We start from the raw sequence: 13,114 nt of genomic DNA on the forward strand, positions 1-13,114 counted from the left end.
ACAGGGAAGGTAATTTTTATGCTTATTTTATTTAAAAAAAAAAAAATTAACAAGCCTTTTGAAATCAATGTGTCTGAAGTGCACTCAGAGTGAGTCATAGCCTATGAAGAGTGTTCCAAGTCATTGACTTATGAGGTTACATTTTAGTTAGCCAGGCAAGAGACAGCAAGGCAGCTCACTAGGCTTTGGAACAACCATCAGCCACCCTGCTTCCTTAATATTGGCTCTGCCTAAGGAACATATTGTTTAACTAAATGGTTGTTTTTTTCTTCAAAAACATTAGGCATCTTCTTTGAGAGTCTTTTAACATCACTCCTGTGTACCTTTAACTGTGATCTGGGCAACAGTTTCAATAACTCCGAGCGTAGACATTGCGACACACGTGTAGTTGGCAGACTGGCGTACATCTGTGAGCTCCAAAACATTCCGCCCAATAGGCATGTCATCTTCTGGTGTCAAATCCTCGGCTCCCAGCATCCATTTGACATATGGCATGGGAACGCCCACCGCTTGACAGGAGATATTCACACTTCCTCCCGGCATGATCTCATAATCCATCGGTGGCACTGAGAACCGAGGAGGGATGCGACGCACTGAGGGTGTGAAAGACAGTGAGCCATTTACTAACTCAGGCTAAAGACATTATTAATGCTAAAGAGAGCACTGTGTCTAATAAGATACGCCCTCAGGGTGTTATACGCTGCAGGTTATTAATATGTGTTGTAGAGAAGAGTGGGATAAGATGTGGCTATGTCACCTCTTTAATGTATCAAACTATGCATAATTCTTATCAGGTGACTATATATTTAAAGAAGCCATCAAATACAACTCCCTGTGATCGAGAGATGCCCATGAGAAAAGTGACATGCATTTTTTATGCTAAAAACTCTTTTGGCACGACAAAGTACATATTCTACAAGGCAAGTAGAGTTAATTTTTTGTCAAAGAAAATTTATCCTGGTCTAAAAATATATATTATATATTTCGGTGAATTGCTGGAGTATAAATACAGGTATATATTGCTAAGGATTATCCATGATTGAAATGAAATATTATCTCTTCAAATGGTATCTGTGGGGTAAAGTGTGCCAGATAGGGCCCTATCATACACCTGGCGCAATGCAAGTGTTTTTTGCTAGTTTCAGCCCGACGCAGTTTTCATTTTCACATCCTGCGCCAATTTGTTTAAATAGCAAATGCATTTGTGCCCAGTTGTGGGCTCATGGGCATGCTGGTCTGAAAACGAAGTGTGTTCAGGCGCATTGTTGGCGCGTTGCTATTTTGAGGGAACTGAAATAGATTGCGCCACTGACAAACTGAAACCTGGTCTAAAGTCAATGGCACAATATTTTCTTTGTTATTTAAAGAGCGCACAACATGCGTACACTCTGCTTATTACACACACAGGGCAGCAGCACACAAACATGCCAAATATTTGCATTAAAATATTTTTCCACTTGCAAATTCTACCATGTAAATAGCGAATCCGCCATGGTGCGAGCGCAACTTGTTTTTAAAGGGAATTGGAGATGAGACTCTTATTGGTGTATTGCATGTTACCCCCAAAACAGACCCATTACTCATTAAGAAAATAGGGACAACTCTTTTAGACCAATTCCTGTCATTAACCCTTAAATGCATGACTGTTTCGCCAATTATTCTTACACGTTCGGGTCTTTATCGACCCGGATCTATATCTAACACTGATGGATCTCTACCTGTTACGATAATATAAAACTCCTCTGATATTAGAGTAACAATTACAGAAGAATAAAATAAAGCATATTTTGTTACCTTTTGGAGCTTGAAAGGGCTCCGTTTGAGCAGATGTTTTATGCCATCATCACTGTCCTCATCAGAGCTCATTTCCCAGTAAATTCAGCAAATAATGGGCTAGTTTTATGTTTGAGGTCACAAACATGATTCGCGATCTCAAACGTATTCTCAAAACTATATAATTTTCAACATCTTCAAAATTAATATTTTGATCGCTAACAGCTTCACCAGATCCATCCAGTAACAGTTACAGTAATATTTGATTGTGTTCAGTACTTGCTCTGCAGTAAATCGCTGAGCCATTTCATGTTTTTCTTATTATTTCGTTTTCTGTCTGAATGAGTCGTCACTTCAGCATTGTGTATCAGACATTGCCACCTTGTGGAATAAAGGTGAATTGCACTTATTCCGTCATCTAAGATTCAATTATTGTTGTGAAGAAAAAATATACGTACACTCATACACACCTCGGGTCGTTAGCGACCCTATACAATTTTTACAAAAAATGAATACAAAAATAGGCATTCTTTTATAATTTTATGATTTTTTTTCTTGTTATATTCTTTATAATGAATTGATTGAGGAATACCAAGAAGGTTGATGTCTAACTTTAAAAAATGAACGAAGAGGAGGGTAGTGAATGACGTCCCGGGTCACTAAAGACCCGAGGAATGCATTTAAGGGTTAAACTAGCAAAAGTGGACTCGCCGTGTGCTTTAGATCATGCGCTTAGATCGTTAAAATAGGGCCCATTGTGAGTTTGTCTTTTAAATGTTGAAAAAAGTTTAAAAAATATTTGCTTTTTCTGGCTGGTTTATGAAAATGCTAATAATACGTAACAAAACTGGGATGCCTAAAATTGTGATAATAGAGAAAAAGATGGAGCAGTAACTTCACAGTATCAAATCTTCAAATGGGTACACGGCATTACTATGATATCATTTGCTATCAGCATGATGTTATGGAATGCAGTTAAGTAGGATCAGGTGAAATATGGCGGATTAGTGTCAAATGACATATGCAGTATTAGGATCTGGAAAGTGAGTTAGACTGTCCGGAGGGAGGGAATCCCAGTGGAGGGGAAGGATTATGTAGATGTGAGGGTCTGAGGCTCAGATTAGAGTAAGAAACAGAGCACTGGTTTGAGACGAAGAGCACTTACCATCTCTTAACTCTACACAGGAGTCCAGCAGTGAGAAGTGTGCCAACAGGGAGAAACAAACAAACAATGACTACATGTCTAAAGTATGTAAAAGGAGATTATCTAAGAAGAATCAGACAGATCAGACTACAGAGATTTGCTTTGACATGTAGCTATTCATAAGAATGTGTTAGTTAATTTCTAATTCTACAGCACTCAAATAAGTAACTCAAAGCTGTACCTCTGACATAAAGGTTAGCTGGTGTCGAGTAGCGCGTTCCTTCACTGTTGGTCGCGACACACTCGTATTTACCCTGATCAGTTTCTTCACTCTGATCAATTTGAAGTGCACCTGGATACATATGCACATATAAAAGGCAAAACATTTACAACACAACGACACACACACAGACTTTGTCACCAGCCCAGTCCTTTGGAAGGAAAGTTAAACTCTATCGACGGTATCTGTGGCATGCTGTTGATCATCACAGAAAATAATTTGACTCACCAAACAAAGACATTTTATATATTGTATATTTTTTTATTTAAGTTAATATAATTACTGTAATTTCATACCTTTCACAATGTTAGTAAGCGATTCTATAACACTAGTGTCATGATTTATCACGCATGACGTAGGCAGAAGTACCGATCTAGAGTCTACAAAGAGAACGTACAAAGACTAAGTCTTTACAAAAAAAAGGTAAAACTATGATGTCGGACGATTTTGAACTTGGAGGAGAAAATGAGATGGAGTTTTTCGCCCTACCACAGTACTTCCGCCTATGTCACGCGTGACCTTTCCAATGTGATTACGTAATGCGTGGTGGATCGCAGAGCAGTGCAACCACACAAGCATTTGTGGTTAAATGGTATATAATTCTTTTTTTTAGAAAATGTCTGATCGTTTCACTAGACAAGACCCTTATTCCTCAGCTAGGATAGTGTAAAGCTGCAATGAAACTGCAATTTGGACCCGTTGTAGCCTGATGAAGTCCACTATATGGAGAAAAATCCTGGAATGTTTTCCTCAAAAACCTTAATTTCTTTTCGACTGAAGAAAGAAAGACATGAACATCTTGGATGACATGGGGGTGAGTAAATTATCAGGAAATTTTAATTCTAAAGTGAACTAATCCTTTAAGGGATGAGTAAAAATTATTTTCTGTGAAAAATCTATAATATGTCACAGATGCTGTTCATAGAGCTCAACAATTTTGTTAACTGAAACTCAGACATACCAACAAAATGCAAACATACAAACTGGTTTACATGTAAATATCAGCACAAAATGACAGTGGCCAAGAAAGTTAAAACAACATATAAATCATCAGAGTATTAAAAACTCCTGGAACAACTCTGCCATTTTCCAAGAATAAAATACTGCCTTAATATATTAAAAACAAAGCAATCAAGCAATTGTTCTTGCCAAAGAGAAACAAAGAAAAGCATTCAGCCTCTTTTTTTAATGTTGTTTAAATATTAATAGTTAGATATAGACATAGACAGACGGAAATGGCTCCAAAAAGAGACACAGGCTGTTGCACTGCATGTAGAGCAGATTCTAAAAAGGCTTCATTAAAAAGACAAGATAAAAATAAAAAATAGCCTGATTTATCATCCAAGTAGACATTTCTAGCTGAAAAATGAAATGATGTTTAATTAGAGAGAGAAAGAAGTGAAAAGATCCACAGAGGGATCAGAAGAGCATGAGAAAAACAGCAGAAACAGAAAAAAAAATGCTTTAACAGCATTTCAGAAAAAAAAAACATTTTTTTCTGTAATGTCAGTGGCAATAAAATGTGTCACTGAAATTGCTGAAAAAGCCAGAATTGGTCTATATTTCACAATATATTCTAAGATAATTTAGTTAATCGATTCTCTCTTCCCATCTTTAGCTGGAAAACACAAAAGTCATCTCTGATATCTGCTCCTCTACTAAAAATTAAAGCATATATCATATTTTTTTACAGTTTCAAGCAAATGATGCAACCATTCAAGATTGGAGGGGTGGCCAAACATAAGAGTCATTCCACGAAACGGGTATGATTTGAGTCCCTCTGACCTTTTTCAGTGTTTTTTATCTACTGGGTCACCAAAATATATTGTTAAAAGCTTTTTGTATTAGTTGAAATGTCTCCTTTAATAATGTTTAAAAACATGACATACATTTTATCTTTATATTAGAAATGATTTAGATTTTTTCAGTTGACACCACCTATTTTGTCATGTCCCTCAAGGCCTTCTATGAAAGTGTACTTGGGATATGAATAATAAAATGCGAAAAAAGTCATTTTGCCATTCCCATAAATATCCATCTGTGCTTTTTTGCTGGTAATATTTTTTAAAAATTCATGATTATTCATTAAAGTCATATTATTTAGTTCCGTACCTCAGTAACCCCTCAACCCCGTTACACAAACCATTCTCCCCCTATAAAAATAATGAAGTGATACTTATGTGACACCATTAATAGGAAGTGACATCATAGAAGTCTTCTGAACAACGATGTGAGCAGACACAGGCAAGTTACCACCTTCTTTAATAATTATAACTAAATTATGTTTTGAAATTGTGTTTGTCAAGCTTAACGTCTCAACCCCATTACATTGTTTAAAGATATAAAACTATTACTTGTGAAAATTATCTTTGTTATTTCAACATTATTCATGATTTCTTAATATCATGCATGCCATGCGCTCTCCATTTATTCACTAGATTTAGAGCAGTGGCCAATTTGGGCAAAAAAATCACAACCCCGTCACACCTACATTTTTATTATTCTTTTTTTTTTTAAGTTTATGAAAAAGTAATTAAAATTTGTTGAACTCTGTCTGAAATGTTCAGAGCAATCATAAGAATACTGATTTTAAGTATTAGCTTCTGAAGTTAAGCTAAACATTATGAGGTTTCTGTCACAAAAAGTTTCCATTTCAGGCTTTAGTATAGCAAAGGCGTGAGATTTTATGTAACTTTTATATTTGCAATTACTGAATTAGTGTGAGGGACATCTGACTAATAGGAAAATGTTGATATCATCACAGATACATTTTATAATAATATTCAGAGAGCTCCAATAGTGTCCATAACTTAAAATAATGACCAATAATAATAGGGATTTGATGCTTGAGATGGTAAAATATGTTTTTCTGGAAGTTAAATATGTCATTAATGTTGTGGGGCGTTCAGAAAAGTAATACATTTTGGGAAAATTTTATAAAAATGCATAAGTCCAAATCGTCCCGGTTTCGTGGAATGACTCATAAAAGTTTAAAGACCCCATAAAAATTGTGGTTTTTAGTCCATGCCTGTTAGCTTTGAAATGCTATGCACTTTTAGAGGATATACACATTTAAAATGTATATAGCCTTTGGGGACAACAGACCAAAAACTAGATGACTCATTCAATCTTTTTTTTTTTTTTTGGTCAAAGAATATGCTCTCTAGAATGAGAATGTCCCTCCTCTTAACAGCACGTACATACGTTTTAGGGATGAGCCTTTCAATATGTCCTGCCCACACTTCTTTTTTCAATATGTAATATATCACCACAAGAAAGAAAACGGCATCAGACAATGTCATGGGGCCTTTAAAAAACAAACCATACTGAACAACCACTAAAAGTAAACCCTCTTTCATTTTTTTCCCCTAAAGTATAGATTTCAAATTATTGTTATCAACTCACAAAATTAATGTTTATTGGATTTTAATTCACCATGAAAATAACACATTCAGATAAGATCTGCGTAAAGGGAAGGTAGTTTTAACATGGCGACAGAACCCAAACATTAATCATGATAAACAGTCCCTGAAAATGACACGGTTAGTCAAACAATCAGGGAGAGAGAGAGAGAGAGAAAGAGAGAGAGATGGAAAGAGAGAAGAAGGGGGAAGGGAAAAGGAAGAAAGAAAGAGAGCGATAAGGTGAAAATAGATGTGGTGGGTTGCTTTAGTCTCTTACCTCGGATAGGCGTACCCCCTGGATGTGTGAGAATGAAAGCAGATGGGAGATTAAAGAGAAGACGAGTTAGTGCAGTGAGGGAGAATGAGAAAAAAACAAAAAAAAACAAAGTGACAGAGAGAGAGTGAAAAAGAGATACAGAGAAAGATAACAGAAAGATAGAGGGATAAAATAGAAACAGCAAAAAGAAAGTGTGCAAGAAAGAGAAAGAGGGGAGGAGGGAGACTCTTCATGTCTTAAGTGCAAAGTGTATGTTGGAATTTTATGAGATGACAACAGAGGTCGTCTTAAACAAAAAGAAATGAAAATTTTCCGTCATTTAGCAAGTTTTTAAAATGTTGACGATTATAATGTTTATATTTCATAAATATTTTAAAATATGAATAAAAATGTAAAAATAATTTAAAAAATGCTTTAATTTTATTTCCTTTTTCACAGATAAAAAAAAAGCATCTGGTCTGTTGCATATCCCTATTTCAAAAATTGTAAAAATCCCAATAGTAAATATGTGGTAACACTTCGATATTTCGATAGTCCACTTTAGACATTCTACTAACCAGAAGAAACTTGTCAAATACCAGTCATTAGAGTACTAGCAGATTGTCTGCTTAAAGGGATAGTTCACCCAAAAATGAAAATTCTGTCATCATTTACTAACCCTCAAGTTGTTCCAAACCTGTATGAGTTTCTTTCTTCTGCTGAACACAAAAGAAGATATTTTGAAGAATATGGGTATTCAAACAGTTGACGTTAGCCATTGACTTCCATAGTAGGAAAAAAATACGGTAACACTTTATTTTACAGTGTCCTTGTTACACGTTACATGCAGTTACTGTAGTAATAACTATATATTATGCATAATTACAGGCCACTAACCCTAAACCAACCCCTATTCCTAACCCTAACCCTATAGTAGGAACATGTAGTTAATTATTATTACTCAGTACTTAAATGTATAATTGCACTGTAACACGGAGACCTTAAAACAATTCTATGGAAGTCAAATGTCTGGTTATACCCATATTCTTCAAAATATATTCTTTTGTGCTCAACAGAAGAAAGGAACTTGGAAGAAAGAACAACTTGAGGGTGAGTAAATGACGACAGAATTTTCATTTTTGGGTGAACTATCCCTTTAATATCTGCTAACACTATACATATATATATATATATATATATATATATACAGGTGCTGGTCATATAATTAGAATATCATCAAAAAGTCGATTTATTTCACTAAGTCCATTCAAAAAGTGAAACTTGTATATTATATTCATTCATTACACACAGACTGATATATTTCAAATGTTTATTTCTTTTAATTTTGATGATTATAACTGACAACTAAGGAAAATCCCAAATTCAGTATCTCAGAAAATTAGAATATTGTGAAAAGGTTCAATATTGAAGACACCTGGAGCCACACTCTAATCAGCTAATTAACTCAAAACACCTGCAAAGGCCTTTAAATGGTCTCTCAGTCTAGTTCTGTAGGCTACACAATCATGGGGAAGACTGCTGACTTGACAGTTGTCCAAAAGACGACCATTGACACCTTGCACAAGGAGGGCAAGACACAAAAGGTCATTGCAAAAGAGGCTGGCTGTTCACAGAGGTCTGTGTCCAAGCACATTAATAGAGAGGCGAAGGGAAGGAAAAGATGTGGTAGAAAAAAGTGTACAAGCAATAGGGATAACTGCACCCTGGAGAGGATTGTGAAACAAAACCCACTCAAAAATGCGGGGGAGATTCACAAAGAGTGGACTGCAGCTGGAGTCAGTGCTTCAAGAACCACTACGCACAGATGTATGCAAGACATGAGTTTCAGCTGTCGCATTCCTTGTGTCAGGCCACTCTTGAACAACAAACAGCGTCAGAAGCGTCTCGCCTGGCTAAAGACAAAAAGGACTGGACTGCTGCTGGATGGTCCAAAGTTATGTTCTCTGATGAAAGTAAATTTTGCATTTCCTTTGGAAATCAGGGTCCCAGAGTCTGGAGGAAGAGAGTCGAGGCACACAATCCACGTTGCTTGAGGTCCAGTGTAAAGTTTCCACAGTCAGTGATGGTTTGGGGTGCCATGTCATCTGCTGGTGTTGGTTCACTGTGTTTTCTGAGGTCCAAGGTCAACGCAGCCGTATACCAGGAAGTTTTAGAGCACTTCATGCTTCCTGCTGCTGACCAACTTTATGGAGATGCAGATTTCACTTTCCAACAGGACTTAGCACCTGCACACAGTGCCAAAGCTACCAGCACCTGGTTTTAAGGACCATGGTATCCCTGTTCTTAATTGGTCAGCAAACTCACCTGACCTTAACCCCATAGAAAATCTATGGGGTATTGTGAAGAGGAAGATGCGATATGCCATACCCAACAATGCAGAAGAGCTGAAGGCCACTATCAAGAGCAACCTGGGCTCTCATAACACCTGAGCAGTGCCACAGACTGATCGACTCCATGCCACGCCGCATTGCTGCAGTAATTCAGGCAAAAGGAGCCCCAACTAAGTATTGAGTGCTGTACATGCTCATACTTTTCATGTTCATACTTTTCAGTTGGCCAAGATTTCTAAAAATCCTTTCTTTGTATTGGTCTTAAGTAATATTCTAATTTTTTGAGATACTGAATTTGGGATTTTCCTTAGTTGTCAGTTATAATCATCAAAATTAAACGAAATAAACATTTGAAATATATCAGTCTGTGTGTATTGAATGAATCACTTTTTGAATGGAATTAGTGAAATAAATCAACTTTTTGATGATATTCTAATTATATGACCAGCACCTGTATTATATACACACACACACACATATATATATATATATATATATATATATATATATATATATATATATATATATATATATATATATATACCACTACCACCACTACTGTATGTGCATTTAAATCACAGCTTAAAACTTACTTATTTTCTAAGGCTCTTAACCATTGACTGACTGTATGACATACTGACTGTAATGCACTATATGTTATTTTACAAATGATGTAAAGCACATTGGTCAACGTGTTGTTTTAATTGTGCTATACAAATAAAGTGACATTGACATTCTACTGACTAATAAGTAACTTTGCACATACATGTCAACTTATTCTATTAACCCTAACCCTAACAGTCTAATCCTCTAATGAGTTAGTTGACATGTATTTGCAAAGTTACTTATAGTTAGTAGAATGTCTAAAGTGGACTGTCAAAATAAAGTGTAACCAAATATGCAAACAGGTTTAGGTTCACACTTGTAGTTAGGTTCTCTCTGTTCTTTTGGTCTGGACCAAAAAATAAAATTACACATTTAGTCCTGGTTCTCTTAACGTTCACTTAACGTGTCATTTTTAACACTGAACCTAAAGATACAAAACAAAACAAAAAACCCTGCTTTTATAACGTATATTTTGAGATGGAACTTATGAAACATCCAAAACAATGCTCTGTGCTAAATGTGCTCCTTGTATGTGCATACATATGATGATATTTTTACCAACCGAGAACTCACAAAGAGTCAAGGTATCAAGGGAATCAAAATCGTGCCAGAAATTGCTCTGTTGCACACACAAACGGAAATGCTGCGAGGAGACGCCGTTTCTGATGCCTGTCCTGAACTGTAATAAACAACGTAGCTCCTATGATGAGAAAAACTTGGGTATGCTTGGATTCTGGCATTTCTAGCCTCGCATCTTGTGACATCACACACTATTTTTGTTTTATTTAGATGTCTTTGGTCCGTGTTCGTTTGAATAAGTTCATACTAACAGAGCAATCGCACCAGAGTTTGTCTGAATTGAACCAAACCTGACAAGTGTGAACACACCCTTAATGAACCCCTGTAAAATGCAAATGATGATTTGGGGAGAAAAACAATAGTTTATTATAATTGTTTTTTAAATCAGATGACCAGATTGCAAAAATGAAGAGTGGGACAAAAGCAAAAAGCCAAGAATCTGCTACTAAAAAAAGCTCTTTCCACTAAAGTTCTTGTGATATCAAAATCACAGCAAAAGTGTTTAACGACAAAAAAAAAAAAAAAACATGACGGAAAATTTACAACCAAGTCTGTCAGTGACGGATAACGATTATTCGTAGAACAACCTCTGGATGACACCTGTTTTCCAAAAAATTTGATCATAAAATTAATCGAAAAGAACACAGAGACTTAAGACAGGCAGACTCGAGCCCAGAGAAAGAGGAAAGCCAAAAAGGCCACGGTTTTGGGTGAAAAGCCACTGTAACATTCAGCATTAGGACATTCAAACCTATCTAGGCAACAAAGTAAGAGAAAGAAAGAGAGATCTGAAAGAGTGAGAGGGAGTAGTGATGCAGGAAATCCAATGCCGAGGGCAGTGAGCGTTTGGAGAAGTGAAAGAGTGAGCCAGTGAAGGAGGGAGTGAGAAAAAGTAAGTGAGAGTGGAAGCAAGAGGCTCAGTACCACACGTTAGAGGGGCAGCGCTCAGGTAAGGAGAACTATCTACTGTACGTGAATGCTGTGTGTTAACACACTATGTTCTGACTATATGTGTGTGGAGAGAGGGTGACTATATTGTTAGGGGAAATTCAATATATAGATATATCATGCGCTTTACCAATAACGACATGTTTGTGTGTTTTGTGCTTGAACATGTGTGAGTGTGTGTTGTGCCTCAGAATAACACACTTACCAAAGGACTCTGTAGATTAAAACACAGAAAGAGAGACAGCACATTTATCACTTAAGGTCGTCACACAGCAAAAACAGTGTGTTTGAGACTGTGTGTGTGTGTGTGAAAGGACATTAGGCTACAGGATTTCTTTAAAGGTGCACTCAGAGAGGTTATGTGTGTAAGTTTGCGGCATGGGAGTTGTTGGATGTCATGGTTTGTTTCATTGGTCCTGCAGTGACTGCGTGTCTGGACAATTCATTTTTCCCACTGTTATGTTGTGTCTTTTATATGTCTATTGTATCGTCTGGTTTCCTTGTTGTTTCTTGTTTACAGGTACTTTTATATTTATGTTTTTGAAAGTATATAGTATTTAAACATATACTGGTACCACATTGATTATCGTCCAATACATGAATTAATTTATTGGTATTGGTTGATATTTTAAAGGTCCCGTTTTTCGTGGTTTTTTGAAGCTTTGATTGTGTTTATAGTGTGCAATATAACATGTGTTCATGTTTCGCGTGTAAAAAAACACAGTATTTTTCACATAATTTACTTATCTGTATACCGCTGTTTCCACTGTCATAAAAACGGGCTGATGACTTCCTTGTTCTATGAAGTCCCTCCTTCAGAAATACGTAACGAGTTCTGATTGTGCCAGCGGTTCCTGTGTTGTGATTCGACAGCAGCTTAGCGCATCTTGCCCGGAAAGGTCACGCCTCTTACCATAACATGGAGATGTACGCGCTCAGTGTTATTGTAAACATGTCTTTAATTTTACCCTATCAATTTGAGCCGGAATCAGACCCGGTGATTGGACTGCGGGATGAAAATAACAGCGTTTCGACGACATGGCGACAAACACACTCTACAAACGCAACTCTTGTGTATTCCTGTGGGCGGAGGTTAGTCAAAAAACTGTTTTAGTGACGTCATTAAAGAAGGAAGTAGAGGGATGTAGTCCAAACTGGCCGTTCGATGTAGGCGACTTCTGTTAAATAAAATATCTCGCTTGGCATTGAACTTTGAGTTTTAAAATTTTACAGATTTTATTTATACTCTAACAACAACATTACACACTAACTAAAGTTTGAAACATGGGATCACGAAGAACGGGACCTTTAACTGTGAATTCAATGTTTTGTTACATTTAGATTACCTCTACCAGCATTTAACACTCACTTAAAGTTATTCTTTAAAAGCACAAATTAATAACACTGTAAGCAAATCTCAAAATAAATATCAGATTTCATATTGTAAATTATAATGTTGTGATACATACATTTATCTTTTTAGCATTTAAGATGATTGTTTTTAGTTTTTAGTGTTGTATTTTTAATTTATTTAGACACAGTAGTATAGAATTTTACTATAGGGAGCAACATGAAAATAATTATAGGCTTTTCGTAATCGTATCGGACAGAATTTTAATATTGGTGCATACCTAGTATGCATATAAACTTATTATATTATTATTATTATTATTAATATTTGTAACTTGTTGCAAGCTCAGCAAAACATAGCTGGTCATGTGATCTCAACATGGCTGTCCCCATGCGGAGACTAGCTCCATGCAGAATGAACCA

General features: G+C 36.2%; 1 protein-coding gene across 14 annotated transcripts in view; it reads right to left on the reverse strand.

Moving 5' to 3' along the window:
- ptprdb (protein tyrosine phosphatase receptor type Db) overlaps positions 1 to 13,114 on the reverse strand; it is a 97,674-nt gene that overhangs the window by 38,233 nt on the left and 46,327 nt on the right. For 7 of the 14 annotated variants that reach the window (XM_048197516.1, XM_048197521.1, XM_048197520.1 and 4 more), the window contains 5 exons: positions 11,547 to 11,555; positions 6,879 to 6,896; positions 3,159 to 3,269; positions 2,939 to 2,950; positions 324 to 593 (listed from right to left, as the gene is read on the reverse strand). In XM_048197516.1, coding sequence (XP_048053473.1) covers positions 324 to 593; positions 2,939 to 2,950; positions 3,159 to 3,269; positions 6,879 to 6,896; positions 11,547 to 11,555 — 420 coding nt within the window. The remainder of the gene's footprint in view (positions 1 to 323; positions 594 to 2,938; positions 2,951 to 3,158; positions 3,270 to 6,878; positions 6,897 to 11,546; positions 11,556 to 13,114) is intronic. The other 7 variants (XM_048197518.1, XM_048197530.1, XM_048197524.1 and 4 more) reach the window with 2 other exon arrangements.

This window comes from Megalobrama amblycephala, linkage group LG7 (assembly GCF_018812025.1).
Source record: "Megalobrama amblycephala isolate DHTTF-2021 linkage group LG7, ASM1881202v1, whole genome shotgun sequence".
NCBI classification, from domain to species: domain Eukaryota; kingdom Metazoa; phylum Chordata; class Actinopteri; order Cypriniformes; family Xenocyprididae; genus Megalobrama; species Megalobrama amblycephala.